Source organism: Homarus americanus, unplaced genomic scaffold (assembly GCF_018991925.1).
Source record: "Homarus americanus isolate GMGI-L3 unplaced genomic scaffold, GMGI_Hamer_2.0 scaffold13662, whole genome shotgun sequence".
NCBI classification, from domain to species: domain Eukaryota; kingdom Metazoa; phylum Arthropoda; class Malacostraca; order Decapoda; family Nephropidae; genus Homarus; species Homarus americanus.
In genome coordinates, this window is record NW_024747649.1 from 104,234 (window position 1) to 120,307 (window position 16,074).

General features: G+C 38.1%; 1 protein-coding gene across 2 annotated transcripts in view; it reads right to left on the reverse strand.

The window, feature by feature from the left end:
* Window positions 1-53: 53 nt before the first annotated feature.
* Window positions 54-16,074, reverse strand: part of LOC121879818 (probable glutamate receptor) — a 44,030-nt gene continuing 28,009 nt past the window's right edge. For both annotated transcript variants that reach the window (XM_042386612.1, XM_042386611.1), the window contains 10 exons: window positions 12,603-12,826; window positions 12,336-12,464; window positions 11,082-11,195; window positions 5,098-5,188; window positions 4,077-4,380; window positions 2,268-2,482; window positions 1,805-1,985; window positions 908-1,007; window positions 662-791; window positions 54-406 (listed from right to left, as the gene is read on the reverse strand). In XM_042386612.1, the coding sequence (XP_042242546.1) occupies window positions 317-406; window positions 662-791; window positions 908-1,007; window positions 1,805-1,985; window positions 2,268-2,482; window positions 4,077-4,380; window positions 5,098-5,188; window positions 11,082-11,195; window positions 12,336-12,464; window positions 12,603-12,826 (1,578 nt within the window). In that variant the 3' untranslated portion in view covers window positions 54-316. The remainder of the gene's footprint in view (window positions 407-661; window positions 792-907; window positions 1,008-1,804; window positions 1,986-2,267; window positions 2,483-4,076; window positions 4,381-5,097; window positions 5,189-11,081; window positions 11,196-12,335; window positions 12,465-12,602; window positions 12,827-16,074) is intronic.

Here is a 16,074-nt window from a genome sequence, read left to right on the forward strand (position 1 = left end):
TAATAATAATAATAATAATAATAATAATAAAAATAATAATTCCCCTGTAGTATTAAAAAATCATATCGTAATATATAGAGCATTGAATATGTGATGGTAATATTATATTATTTTTGTGTCTCAAAGTTAAAATGAAAGTCGAAAAATATAGTTTTGCCACATATAGACATATAAACAAAAAATACGTAAACACAAAAACTAACAACCTCCAGCTTAAGGAATATCACATTGCTCTAGTCATTTAGAAACTAATAAAACATTTTGAAGCTTGCACTATCTATTGTCAGTCAACCATTTATTCACTACATGAGGAGTTTTATACTGGAAAAATACGATGTGTGATGATCTCGAGGCAAAATATAAGAGCGCTGAGAGTCAGTCCGGTGACTGGGAGCACAAACATCCCCTGGAGTGTGGAGAAGAGCGCTAGATTTAAATAACATTCTTACCATAAATAAACGAATTATTATTATTATTATTATTATTATTATTATTATTATTATTATTATTATTATTATTATTATAAGTAGTAGTAGTATAGTAGTATAGTAGTAATAGTAGTAGTTCCTGTTGCATTCAATAATTAATATTATTGTTACTATTACGGTAATGATCATTCTTGTTTTATTTTTTAAAATAGAGTATAATATAAATATATTACCCAAAGGTTGTCCACGGAGAGAGAGGTGCTGACAGTGATCTTAGTCGGAGGGAAGGAACACGTTGTGAAGTTTGGTATTCGTTGTTTAATCCACTGGTAGTACAGCCCAGCTTCAGTTATTGACATGACCCTGTACATGATGATGACAAATAAATATAGAACCAAAGATTGATGTTTTATAATCATACGAACGGTTAGATAGATAGACCAATATAATAATGTTTTATGCACTATGATTGTTTGTACATTCTACTTATCACAGGAACCAGAGGACTGTTCTTTTGACCAATGAGAGCTAAGACAGATGGCAGCAGCCTCTCTCTCGACAAGTAGAAGTCACAACGACCTACGGGAGGTACAGGTGTATTAGTATAGTATTAACTGCAACCGGCAACTGAACTATGATTACATACACGCACACATAACTTATATATATATATATATATATATATATATATATATATATGATATATATTATATATATATATATATATATATATATATATATATATATATATATATATATATATATATATAATTCAACAAAGAGTACATTAAATTGGAGGATGAAATCCTTTGATAATTCTAAAACACAATGCCTCAATGGTAAAATGTCAGACTCTGCATATGCCCCCTCGTTCGTGACTGGTGCAAGTACATTAAACATAGTCCAGGCATTCTAGAACACGCCAGACAATCAATGGTGCGATATGTACAGGCCTGCATTGAGGCAGAAGGGGGCAACTTTGAACATTTCCTTTAGGTTGTAACAAAGGGGGATCACACTGTACAGATCTGTGAATAAATTATTATAAAAACCTATAAGGGTTTCACTTCATAGTCACTCTCATTAATACAACATCTTAAATATATTGTAACAGTGAAACTAAGCAGAATCTGACATTTTACCATAGAGACATTGTGGTTTAGAATTATCCAAGGATTCCATCCTCCAATTTAATGTACTCTTTGCTGAATCACCCTGTATATTCACCAAGACAAATATAAGTCTTTGAAGTACTGACCTAAGTGACCACCTCTCTCACTTAAGTAAATTATAATGCTGTGATATACATAATTCACTGTACAAGGACAAACCAAACGAGTTGACCATCTAAGAATAACAAAGAAAGTAGTTGAAACCTGTTTTAGAGACGTCTCGGCTAACGATCATACTAATGATGATCTCGATGTCTATAAGAACGTGGTCGCCTCGCCTCACCAGGGTGTCGGCGCTGTGGAAGAACTCAAACAGTGTCTGGTACTTGATGCCTCCCCTTGACTCCGTTTCGGCCACTTCACGGTATATCCCAGACTCCACTGACTTTGGAAGAAAAAAAATGTGTTAAAATTCACACCTAATGCACAGCCATTTTCACACTGATATTAGGTATTCTGCTATAGTACATTTTTGTGCAAGTACAGGTTTAAGAATAAAGCTACAGTAATATTCATATGGTGATAATATCGTAAGGTCTTACTTGACCAAGACATGACAGAAACGCACCTAAGTCTTACTAAGCTTCCTCTATATAAATTGCAATTCATATTTAAGTGGGTACATACATCAACTTATTAAGAGACAGATACCTACAAGTGCTCGTACCTTGATATATTCAACATTCTTTGAGCCGCGATGCCAAATCATAGTTGTCGAGGGGCTGTCTAAAAGGTCACGAAGGGTTTGGTATGGCTGTTCGATGTGTCTTACTGCTAGTACGGACATGAGAGTCCCGGCGTAGCTCTTGACCAGCACGAGTGACATTAACATCCAAACAGCGAACACAAGACGCCTCCACCACCATCCAGACACCATGTAGTCTGTGGCACCGATGTAATAATAATAGTATTGTTGGTAGTAGTGATATAATGAGTTTTAAGCCTAAGGTTCTTATACGAACTATTGAATGACATTATTCCCTGAGTACAATGTCTTCGAATTTAAGGATATTGATCATCGTATTCAAAATGTTAAGATCAAGGAGACTAGTGATCAAGTCGTTGCACTCTATAGACTAAGTTATTGTACTCAAAGGGATAAGTTGTTACACTCAAGGGGTTGTTAATGTACGCGAGGAAATATTTCTCTAGGGGAAACTAAATAATTGCATTATCGGCATTGGAATCGGTAGCCCACTGGAAGTATTAAACATCAGGGGTCGTACATCTATTGCTTCTCATTTCGCCGTCTAGGGAACTAGCGTGTAAAGATAACTACGGTTTCCCCCACTCGACCTCTAGTGGACCCCCTAAAAAAAGATTCTTGAAAGATAAAAAATACAAATGAAACGCTTTTGCTTAAAGAATAAATTCAGCTATTATTTATAAAAAAAAATAATTCATATACAGTAGGTGTACAGTTGTCAATATGTCATCCTCGATCGCTGTTGCCTATTTAATCCCATGTTTAGTTTAGACAACCTAGTGTCATTTTACATAAATTATTTGTTTGAGACAAGAAAAAATCAGTACAGACATTTAAAAATTAGCTTTAATTTTTTTTTTATCTGTACATAGTTATTATCTGAAAAAAAATGTGTATTGGGGATATACTGATGGAATAATCAAATCTTTGGACAAAATTCCGGAATACTCATCACACACACATATGCTTTTGAGTGAGTGTGTATATGCGTTTATGAGACAATATACCAGTATTGGAATCCTTGTGAAATAATGAAAGTTTCAGATACAATCCCCTTTCTTGTTCCAGGCGCCACTAGTTAGATCACGAAGCACTCTCAGTCCACCCTTCGGTAAAGGGTGTACATAACTAACTGTTCAAGTTGGGTAGGTGTAGGCGACTGACTGCAGTCCAGGCCCCCTCTGCCCCAGGGAGGCCTAGTATAAAGCACTGCACACACACACTGTCTCTAGTGGGTAGTCATGTCTGTGGACTCTGCTTACACTTCTACTACTTCACGAAGATCAACACATGGTGGAATTAATACTTAGTTAGATCGCTTAGTCCTAACCGATTAAACTAATTTGGATGGGCATTATCACATTTAAAAGCAATAAACCTCTGCACTTAATGAGTCAAATGTCGTTCTGGACAAATTCAGAAAATATTTATGTCACGTCGGTAACCGGATTAAATTACATTGACTTTGATGATCGGATCGTTTAATACATATATTCAGTGTTGGTCCTGGAGGCGAAAGAACAATCTTCTAGTACAAATTCAGCAAGCTTGGTAATGTGGGATGAAGGGGTAAGACAGACGCTAGTGATTACTGGTGTCACTGTCATAAGATATAGTTCACTGGGAAATACATCCTTTGTGACATCCATATGTGTCAAGCACTTGTTTATGATTTGTTGACACATTCTTACAAACCTTACCAAGGAAAGAATTCCTTGGGGAACTGTTTCCCTTAGCACAAGTGCTCTCTGGCAAGGACCTAAGACTTACCTTGCTGCAGTAAGATACGAAATAAACTGAAGAAAGTTGAAATCCAATTGTCTTCTTTAGAGTCGTTTCGAGAGAATGACGAAGACAAGAGGAACATCACGACTGGCAGCATCAACATTGTCGCTAGGATGGCTACCCACACTAACGGCGCCAGAGGTGTGAACAAGAAGCCCCACGGGTCGATTTCTGGCAGCCCTCGACTAGCAAGGATCCTTGAGTATTGTATAGTTAGTGGCATGGTAAAGTCCACCACTTCAGCCCGTGCAATAGACAAGCTCAAAGGGTCAGCAGAAAACTCCGCTTCCTCGGTGGGAAAAACAAAATAAACATAAGAAAGACTATGTTGCCGTTGTTGATATATATATATATATATCTTGATAAAATCACACGGGAAAATGGAAACAACGGATCACCTTAGGTTTCGTCTTTATTCAAGACATCTTCAGAGATGTCTTGAATAAAGAGGAAAGCTAAGGTGCTCCGTTGTTTCCATTTTCCCGTGTGATTTTATCAAGATTTATCTTATCCACGTTTTCATTGTGGATTTACATGTATATATATATATATATATATATATATATATATATATATATATATATATATATATATATATATATATATATATATATATATATGCAAAATAAATATGATAGGTATATATATGTAATTCACAGGGTGAATTACACGAAAGCGCATTTTTTGTATAACAGCATATATATATATATATATATATATATATATATATATATATATATATATATATAGTCCTTATGCATTTCATAAATTTAATACGGGCATCTCTGTAGCCACATATGCTATGATATAGTAAATATGAAAATGATATATAAACGGAATGTCACTGCAAATACTGTACTTTGGGTAACACAAACACAAGCAAATTTACCTTTAATAAACGAATATAAAATTGGCAACAACTGTAAATTCTAAAGGCCGGAATCACAGTTTCTTACTTTCATGCGATTTACAATTTCGTCGCGCTTGATGCCTCACCCCCACTTACCTCCCTCACCACCATGCCCATCAAGCCTGACCAGGACCCATCAGTCTGCTTGGAGCCGAAACTGTTGTCAGGTGGAACCACGTATTTGTATCTGTAGAATAATTAATATCCGTCTTAGATGAATTCCCCTATCAATCGTCTGAAACTGTTTTCCACGGTGAAGTCGATTTGATACATATGTGACAGTGAGGACTGTGCAGGATGGTATTTAGTGGAGTTAATTAGGACAGGTTTAAAAGTTTATTTAATTCTGGCAAAATTATCCACTAATCTAGCTTCTTTCAATCAACCAATTAATCAATCAATCAATCAGAGTACTGTCCTCATGTCTGAGGGTTGGCTGCCACAGTCCTGCAAACGTTTTCGGGTTGTTTCCCCCTGGCTCTCCTACCCTAAACTTGTCCATTAATATTTGTGTTATTATTCCCTTATCCTTAAATATAGGACCAAGTATCTCTTTTGTTTTCCTTTCTTTTAACAATTAAAACACTTTCCCTGAAGTCTTTGTTCACAGAAGTACTTCATTTGTTTCCTGTCAGTGTAAATTATTTCTTAACATATGCCTATAACACCACATTTTATAGGCCCCAGTCTCTTTATGGTGTCTGCTGAAACAGCCTCTACTTTTGACACATGCCAAAGTCCTTTCCACACTACATCCTTGACCACCGTAGGGTCGAGAGCTATTCAGGCGCTGCTCCTGCTGAGCAGCGGCCCCCCTTGGCCAATGTTCGGCCCATTCCCCAAGTCCCTCTCCCTGACCCATCCTCACCACCGGGATGTCAACATAATCAAAAATGACAATTTCGTTTCGGAAAGAAGTGGGATCAGTGTTGAACAGTGATGAACAGTGTTTAACCCAGCGAATTCAGCACCAGACAGTACCAGTGAGAGCTGTGACCCACCAGTGAGATAAGCACCCCTGGGAACTGACCACCATCTTCTGACCAGGAGGTGCTAATCAGTTCACCATGGGAACAACAGTGGGTCGGCTTTACACCTGACTACGAAATAACACAACACCACCCAGCAGGGCGAGGTACTGTGACACCACCCCACACCAGCCGGTGTCTCCATGACAACGTGAGGTCCTTCATATCAACACCCGAGGACGAGTTGCTGCACTACGTGAACACCACACCATCCGGTGCCCCCATAAAAACATAAGATCATAAGAATGGAGGAAGCTGCAGCAGGCTTATTGGCCCATACTGGGCAGTCCTATTTACACCCAAACCCTATTGCTCATATAACCGTCCAACCTATGTTTGAAGCTATCCAGCGTATTCGAGTTAATGATGGTATTTGGTAACTTTTTCCACTCGTCCACTACTCTATTTCCAAACCAATGTTTACTTATTTCACGCCTAAATCTAAATTTGTCGAACTTAAAACCATTGTTACGAGTTCGCTCCTGGTTGGATAGTTTGAGTACCTTTGTAATGTCCCCTTTGTTTAGCCCTGACTTCCAATTATACAGCTCTATCATATCGCCCCTCACTCTACGTCTCTCGAGGGAGTGCAAATTAAGATGCTTTATCCTGTCTCTGTACTCAAGGCTCCTAATGCCCGGGATTAGTCTTCTCATTCTCTGCTGAATTCTTTCCAAGGATTCTATATCCATGCTGTAATACGGTGACCAGAATTGAACTGCGTAATCCAAGCGAGGTCTCACAAGCGCAAGATATAGTTTAAGGATGACCTCGCTGGTCTTGTAACTAACACTCCTTTGTATATAGCCTAGTATTTTATTAGCCTTGTTTCGAGCAAATACACATTGTTTACTTGGCTTAGGATTTACACTTATCATTACTAATAAATCCTTCTCACAGTCGGATTTCTCAATAACATCATTGTTCATCTGGTATCTGGTTTCCCTGTTTACATCTCCTAAACTGAGTACTTTACATTTCTCCACGTTGAATTTCATCTGCCATTTTTCAGATCATTTGAAATTTTTTTTAAATCTTCCTGTAGTTTTGCGGAGTCCTCGTCAGATTTAATTATACGCCCTATTTTACTGTCATCATCAAATTTGCTTAAGTTACTGTGTACGCCGATATCTATGTCGTTTATGTATATAATAAATAATAATGGTCCAAGTACCGAGCTTTGGGGAACTCCACTAGTGACGTTGCTCCAATCGGATTTAGTGCCGTTAATGCTCACTTACTTTTTCCTGTCCTGTAACCACGCCCTAATCCATTTTAGAATAACTCCTTTAATGATATGGGCCTCCACTTTTCTTATTAGTCTTTCGTGAGGGACTCTGTCGAAGGCTTTGCTAAAGTCGGGATATACCACATCATAACTGTGCCCCTCGTCCACTGATTCGAAAATAGATGTTGGGAATCATTGATCAACTTGTGCTTCTCCAGGTGATTTCGAATAGAGTTTGAAATGATTGCTTCCAGTAATTTGCCTACCATTGATGTTAGACTGGTTGGGCAGTAGTTAGAGGATAGTGATCTATCTCCATTTTTGGAAATCGGTATTACATTTTCTATCCTCCCGGAATCTGGTACTACCCCCCCCCCCTTTTTAAGGATATGTTAAATAACTTTGCTATGGGCATACTAAGCTCTTCCTTACTTTCCTTTAATACTCTGGCAAATATCTCATCGGGACCTGGTGACTTATTAGGCTTTAGTTTGTCTATTTGCTTACTAACATCGTTACTAGTCACTACTATCTAGCTTAATTTATTTTCTTCATTACAATTGTATATAGTCGGTGCCACGGGTATCATGTTTAAAGTTTCAGTGGTGATAACTGTTGTAAAATATTTATTCAGGTTATTGCTCATTTCTCCGTCGTTATCAGTTAGCTCGCCGGTATCTGACTGCATTGGTCGAATCTTTTCTCTTGTTTTAGTTTGATACTTTTAATAAAATCCATTGGGGTTTAACTTCGCCTCCCTTGCTACCTTCAGTTCATTATTTCTCTTTGCTTTTCTTATCTCGGTCTTAACCCTACCGGCCAATACCTTATAATAATCTCGGAGGTTTACTTCACCACGATTTATTCTCCTACCTATAGCTTTCCTTTGTCCAATAATATTATTTGAATAATTGTTTATCCATTTAGGGTCATTGTTGTTTGATCTGAGTTTTCTGAATGGTGTCTTCTGCCTTTGTGCATTAAGTAACTCATTATTTAAATTGTTATGGAACTCGTCAACCTCAGATCTCGTTATCACTTCATCCGCAACCGTCAGGTCTCCAGGTAAGGTGAGGTTGCCCTCTGTGGGTACATTGAGTGAGGTCACCTCATATGAGGTCATGTAGTTCACCCCAAGTGTGGATACTCCCTCTCTTAACTGCCTCTTCAAACTGTCAAAGTTTGCCCTTCTGATATCTGGGACTTTAGTGGAATTTTCCTTGCGGCTGCCCTGAAATTCTAACTGGAACCTTATTTCTTTGTGATCGCTGTTAGCAAGTTCGTTCCCTACCCCGACATTATTAATGAGGTTTTCTATGTTTGACAGAACTAAATTGAGTATATTATTATATTAACCCGGGTTGGTTCGGTTATATGTTGGCTTAGGAAATAATCCTGGATTGTTTCAAGAAAATCCTCTGATTCTGAGTTTCCTGTAATGTCAATCCAATCTATTTGGCTAAAGCTAAAGTCGCCTGCTATACAGATTTTGCTATGAATGGAAGCCCTGCGCATTTCATCCCAAATAAGTCGCTCATTAACTCTATCAAGATTAGGAGGTATATATACGACTCCTATCATTAATTTTTCCCTACCATCGATTAACTCTATCCAAATTGTTTCTGTATTCCGCTCAGTTTTTATTTTCTTATTTATTTCACATTTCAGATTATCCCTGACATAGATTGCTACTCCGCCTCGTTTCCTAATCTGCCTATCGGTATGGAATAATTTGCAACCTGCAATTTGATATTCGACAGGTAACTCACGTGAGTCTAGGTTTATCCATGTTTCGGTGAATGCTATTATATAGATTTTTTCGGTACATAACAACGCCCTGATTTCATCCATTTTGTTTCACATACTTCTAACATTTGTGTAGTAGACATTTAAGTTAGTCGTGTTCTGAGTCCTCTCTTTGTCTTGTTTGAGTTTTAACTCCCTGCCTAATTTAGTTTTGTCGTAATTCCTAGCACTATTTCCCTGTAACCTTTCAATTTGCTTTCCCGATCCCATTGCAGTCTCCTCCACCCCCGTGCTCATATGTTCTCCTTGCATTTTAAAGACTCCGACATCTTTTGAACTGCCCTCTCGAGAGAGCCAGCCAGGGTTGCCACCCCATCCCGAGACAGGTGCACCCCATCCCTAGCATAAAGGTCCCTTCTGCCGTAGAAGTTGTCCCAGTTGTCAATGAATGGGACTGATATTGACTTGCAATATCTGTCAAAACGGCCGTTGACACCAACTGCCCTTGACAACTTTTCACGACCAACTCCTCTTCTAGGCAAGACACCACATACTATCGGGATCTCTCCCCTATATCTAACCTTCCCCAGCGCCTCCCTATACTCTTGAAAAGTTCCTCACTCCTAACCTTTCCCATGTTCAGCAGCCCCTGACCATATCAACACCCGAGGACGAGTTACTGCACCACGTGAATACCACACCACCTGGTGTCCCCATGACCACGGGAGGTCCTTCTTATCAACATCCGAGGACGAGTTACTGCACCACGTGAACACCACACCACCTGGTGTCCCCATGACCACGGGAGGTCCTTCCTATCAACACCGAGGACGAGTTGCTACACCACATGAGCACCACACCACCCGGTGTCCCCATGACCACGTGAGGTCCTTCATATAAACACCCGAGGACGAGTTACTACACCACGTGAACACCACACTACCTGGTGTCTCCATGACCAGCCCAGGCCCGGGTCATCAACTGCAACCATAATATTTTGTATGTTCAATTCATGTTCCTTCTTCTTTCAGTAATGAAAGCTTTTGTTAAACGACCCACCCACCCCATATCTTTGTATGTAATAAGTAATTTTTATCCAATGTATATTTTCAGCCTTCGGGCCCCCGAACTTTTTCAATAAACCGTTTATTATTATTATTATTATTATTATTATTATTATTATTATTATTATTATTATTATTATTATTATTATTATTATTATTATTATTATTATTTTTATTATTATTATTATTATTTATGTTTATTCAACAGCTTTTTTCTCAGTTTGAAGTTAATGTCCTTCTTCTCATTAGGTCCTTTAGATTATTAAATAATGTTTTTGCTTGACCTATTCTTGTTATGATTTCTTTTGGACAAGTACCATCACAGATAATGTTACTTCCCAAAAACACAAAGTTCCCCTCCTGTTTAAGTTCCCTATTGTCTACCATAATTTTTATTTGGGAGTTATTTTCATTTTCGAAACACAAATAGTTGAGCATCATCAAGATCTGGCCTCCAGCATTGGAAGAGAAACAAGTTGCAGTTCCGATTTCTCTTGTTAGGTCTAGTTAGCATTTAATTTCTGATAATATTCAAGTCGTAATATCAATCATATAAAATATGTAAAATATATTAAAGTAGCCAAGTCAAGGGGCTGAGTTAAGTAAGTCTAAAACAGAAACAAGCTCAGACGGAAAAATGTGGAAGTGGCAATAGTTTCATTTAGGCCTAAGTTTCAAGTCCTAGAATATTACAACAGATAAACTGCAACTCTGAATGATCACTCCATCTATGGGACTATGCGTATGAAAAACTCGGCCAGGGAAATGCACCGGAAAGACGCTATGTTCAGTCCATGTTTATGAAATTTTCTTCATCTACGTCATAATGCCTCAAACACACAATAACTATGGGAAGATTAAATATGATACGATATTGAGCAAATAATTTTCACCGAAAGATTATTATATTCAACATCAATGTATTGTGCCTATAGGGTGTCATTTTTACCCTCACAAGTTATATAGACTTAAATTCTCATCAGTAATAGATTATAGACAAGAATCTTAACTTACGTGAAATTTATTGCTTGTGCAAGAAAGTTCAACATGTCGTCCTTCGTACCTCCTTCTGTTTCTCTAATATGATTTTGATCCACTGCCACTGACAGAGTTGGCTTATGAAGGAATCTGCAACAGATTACAGTAGTCTTGTTTAGTCAATAAAAGTGTTGGCAAAAGCTTTGTGTTATGATTAAATTTCAGAGATTAAATATTTCATTCAGTACATTTTCTGATACCTCCCTTCTTCTTTCCTCACCAACACGTATTTTAGAAGTCCTGATTTTACATCATCAAATGACTGAATTGGCGTGAATTATTTACGAAGCTAAATACTGATTTATCATGAATCAAAATTTATTTGTCACGCACAAGTTTTTTCTGCACTTTATCCCGGTCTGATTTACTCTAATTTCATGTTTGTTTGTTATTTCTTATGAATTTGTAACATAGCTCTCCAGTCCTCGAAATATGCTACGTACTGTATTGTGATCCTTTCTCCAACAATTTTTCACTGAGTGCGAACTTCTCTGCCATACTGCATCCACTGTTGGATCTACAATTTATACATTTGTATCTCATTTCAGATCACTTCACTCATTTCATATTACCATTTTCATCTCCTAACATTCTTGCGTCGTTCTCGGGCATCTGATATTCTAGTAAAGCGTCAGTCACTCTCTCCTTTATATCTTTAACCTAGACTCTCACCTCAGACTCTAGGTTTTCTGTAACTGAACATTTGTTCTTACCTTTAGACGCCATTTCCTTAAACTTGGATTTGGTGGGTTCGTTCATCATACGTCAGTTATAGCTGTTATGCTCTACTATGTTTTCTTAGCACTCATGTTTCATCATTCAACTCTTTGAGGATGATGTTTTAAGCCATCATCCTGTAAGTGTTCATCATTATAAAATTTGTCATGACATACATAAAAAATTCCCATCCTTTTGCCAAGTTATTCAGGGCCCTGTATTATTCCACATCGTAGACACTTATGTCGTTGATATAATTTATGCTTTTATACTTGGAAATTATTTCTCCCACTTCAAAACCTAGACGTCTTATCACTTCCTCGAAAAAGCATAGAGGAAATAGAGGAAGAGAGAAAGAAATTTAGAATTGGTAAAGCTTTTCTCCCCTTCCCATATTTCGATAGCAACGTATATCAAACTTAGTTGAACCAATCTTTCTTTCATATAATCCAATACATACAGCATTGTATATTTTTAATGGGAAAGAACAGAATTTTTTTCAGTTCGACTTACTTATAAAACTTGTCAGGGAAGAGTGGGAGATGGGTGGTGAGGGCGAGGCCTTGGTGGGTCGTCCAGGAAGCAACCTTCATAGCCTTGGTTCCCGAGATTGTATAGGGCAAGTGAATGAACACCGAACACCTACATGAGAGGTTTTAAATATTAATAAATCATTCACCTCAATCGTTTGCCTCTTCATCAAGAGATGACTTTTTACAATAATTCATACGCATCAAAGGAAGATTCTCATAGTTCATGAGGCTTCAACGTTTACTATACCTCGTATCTTCTAAAGTGTCGTCGACAACAAACAACATAGAGTTGGTCATGGAGAGTAACTTGTGTAGGTGGTGGAGCTCCGGGAGGGGCAGGCGGGTGACGACGAGGAGCCTCGTCGACCACACCAGGAGACGACCCTTGAGGGACCACTCGGCGAAGGCGGCGAGGAAGGCTGGGTCGTCGCTCAAAACCACCACCGTCACGCACCATGACACCTGACGCAGCTGTTGACGTCATAGAGTAGAAATTATGTGAGTGACCTACCCGCCTCAATAGTAGTGTGAGAGTGACCTACCCATCTCAGTAGTAATGAAAGAGTGACATACCCGCCTCAGTAAGACATAAGAACATAAGAATGGAGAAAACTGCAGCGGGCCTGTTGGCCCATACTGGGCAGTCATAAGAACATAAGAACATAAGAAAGTGGGATACTGCAGGAGGCCGACTGGCCCGTACAGGGCAGATCCCTTTCACACCCATCCCAGCACTTCCATGTGCCTATCCAACTTCGTCTTGAAGCTCCCTAGCGTCCCCGATCCTACTATAGCACTCGGTAGTCTATTCCACATATCCACAACTCTATTTCCAAACCAGTGCTTGCCTATATCCTTTCTGAATCGGAATTTATCTAATTTAAAGCCATTTGTTCTAGTTATTTCGTTATTACTGAGCTTCAGAACATCTTCCATTTTACCCTTGTTAATCCCACTTACCCACTTGTACACCTCTATCATATCTCCCCTAACTCTACGCCTCTCTAATGAATGTAAGCCTAAGCTTTTCAGTCTTTCTTCATATGGAAGGTTTCTAATATTATGGATCATTTTTGTCATTCTTCTTTGTACTCTCTCCAAAGAATCTATGTCCATTCTATAATAAGGACACCAGAACTGAACCGCATAATCCATGTGTGGCCTCACTAATGCTAGGTAAAGTTTCAAGATAACGTCAGCAGTTCTGTTACTCACAGACCTAGATATGAACCCAAGAATCCTGTTTGCCTTGTTGCGAACGCTAATACATTGTTTTCTAGGTTTCAAGTCGTTGCTAACAAATACACCTAGATCTTTTTCACAAACTGAGTTGTCTATTTCCGCGTTACCTAGTTTATACTTAACGTTTGTATTCGTCTTCCCTATCTGTAGTACCTTGCATTTATCAGTATTAAAATTCATTTGCCAGTCTACTGACCACTCATGTAAGGTATCTAGATCTCTTTGAAGGTGTTCAAAGTCACTGTCTGAATTTATCACTCTCCCCATTTTGGTATCATCTGCAAATTTACTAATCCTACTAGTTATACCTAAATCAAGATCATTAATGAATATAACAAACAGCAGAGGGCCTAATACAGATCCCTGGGGAACTCCGCTTTTGACCGCACCCCAGTCTGACTTTAATCCATTTATGCTGACTCTTTGTTTCCTACCAGTTAACCATAACCTAATCCATTTTAATACTGATCCACCTATTCCATGTGCTTCTACCTTCCTTATCAATCTCTCATGAGGGACTCTATCGAATGCTTTACTGAAATCTAAATAAATTATATCATATGACTTATCATTATCTACCACTTCATATACTTCTGAGAAAAAGCTAAGCAAATTTGTGAGACAAGAACGTCCCTGGGTGAACCCGTGCTGAGAAGAATGAATTAAGTTGAATGTTTCAAGGTGGCTTCTGATTTTTGTAGCAATAATTGACTCTAGCAACTTGCCTATGATTGACGTGAGACTAATGGGAAGGTAATTTGATGCTATTGATTTATCACCCTTTTTCAAAATCGGAACTACATTTGCAAGTTTCCAAGCTTCTGGCAGTAGGCCCGATTCTAATGACTTATTAAATAAAACTGCTAATGGATTACTCAACTCATCTCTACATTCTTTTAATATTCTAGCATATACCTCGTCTGGACCAGGCGATTTATGAGGCTTCAGTTTGTTAATTACTTTAAGCACATCGTTACTAGTAATATTGATATTCATCACCATATTTTCTATACTGTCGTTATATACCTTATGAACTTCTGGAAACTGTGCTAGGTTTTCATTTGTGAAAACTATTTAACGTACTACACATTTCTAACTCATCATCAGTCATTTCTCCTGTCGTAGTTTTAAGGGGACCTATTGTATCTCTAACCTTTGATTTATACAGTTGATAAAAAGCTTTGGGGTTATTTTTCGATTAGTTTGCTACCTTGATTTCATAATTTCTCTTTGCTTTCCTAATTTCTGTTTTTACCTCTTGTTAGGTTCTGATAGTAACCAAGTGGTGATTTTCGCCTTTCTTAACTTTTCTATATACTCCTTTCTTTTTCCCTAGAAGATCTAAGAGTCTATTATTCATCCATTTTGGTTGGTTCCGTATCGATCTGAATTTTCTTTTAGGGATGTGTTTATTTTGGGCATTATTGATTGTCTCAATAAATTGTTCATAAGTAGCTGCTAAATTAAATTCGGGGTTATCCCGTCCTAAGTTGACAATTTCCGGAGGTGTGGGGGGGATTAATCTTTTGACCATAGGGTCATCCCTTAGGTCTCTCCTTAAGCTACCGTAATTAGCCTTCCTAAAATCCGGGATCAAGGCCGAATTTTCCTTCTTCCTGCCATCCCATATTATGTTAAAATATATGGCTTTATGATCACTGTTTCCTAGTTCGTCTCCAATCCCAACATCTTTTACTAGATTTTCATTATTACTGAGAACTAAATCGAGGATATTATTTCCTCTAGTGGGCGAGTTTATGAATTGATATAAAAAACTATCTTGTACTACTTCTAGAAAATCTTCAGATTCATTATCGCTAAGTTGATTTTTCCGATCTATGCCTGAAAAGTTGAAATCGCCTAGAATACATACATTGTTTCTATCAGATGCCTTCTTTATTTCCTCCCATAGCAATTTACCATCGTTCCTACTCAAATTAGGTGGTCTATATATAACACCAATGACTACGGATTCACTGCCCTCACCAACCCCTATTGCTCATATAAGCATCCAACCTATGTTTGAAGTTATCCAGCGTATTCGATTTAATGATGATATTTGGTAACTTGTTCCATTCATCCACTACTCTGTTTCCGAGCCAGTGTTTACCTATTTCGCGCCTCAATCAAAATTTGTCTAATTTAAAACCATTGTTACGAGTTCGTTCCAGGTTGGATAGTTTGAGGACCATTGTAATGTCTCCTTTGTTTAGCCCTGACTTCCATTTATACACCTCTATCAGGTTGCCCCTCACTCTACGTCTCTCGAGGGAGTGCAAATTAAGATGCTTTAACCTGTCTCTATACTCAAGGTTCCTAATGCCCGGGATTAGTCTTGTCATTCTCCTCTGAATTCCTTCGAAGGATTCTATATGCATTCTGTAATACTGTGACCAGAACTGAACTGCGTAATCAAGGTGTGGTCTCACAAGTGCAAGATACAGTTTTAGGGTGACCTCGCTAGTATTGTAACTAAC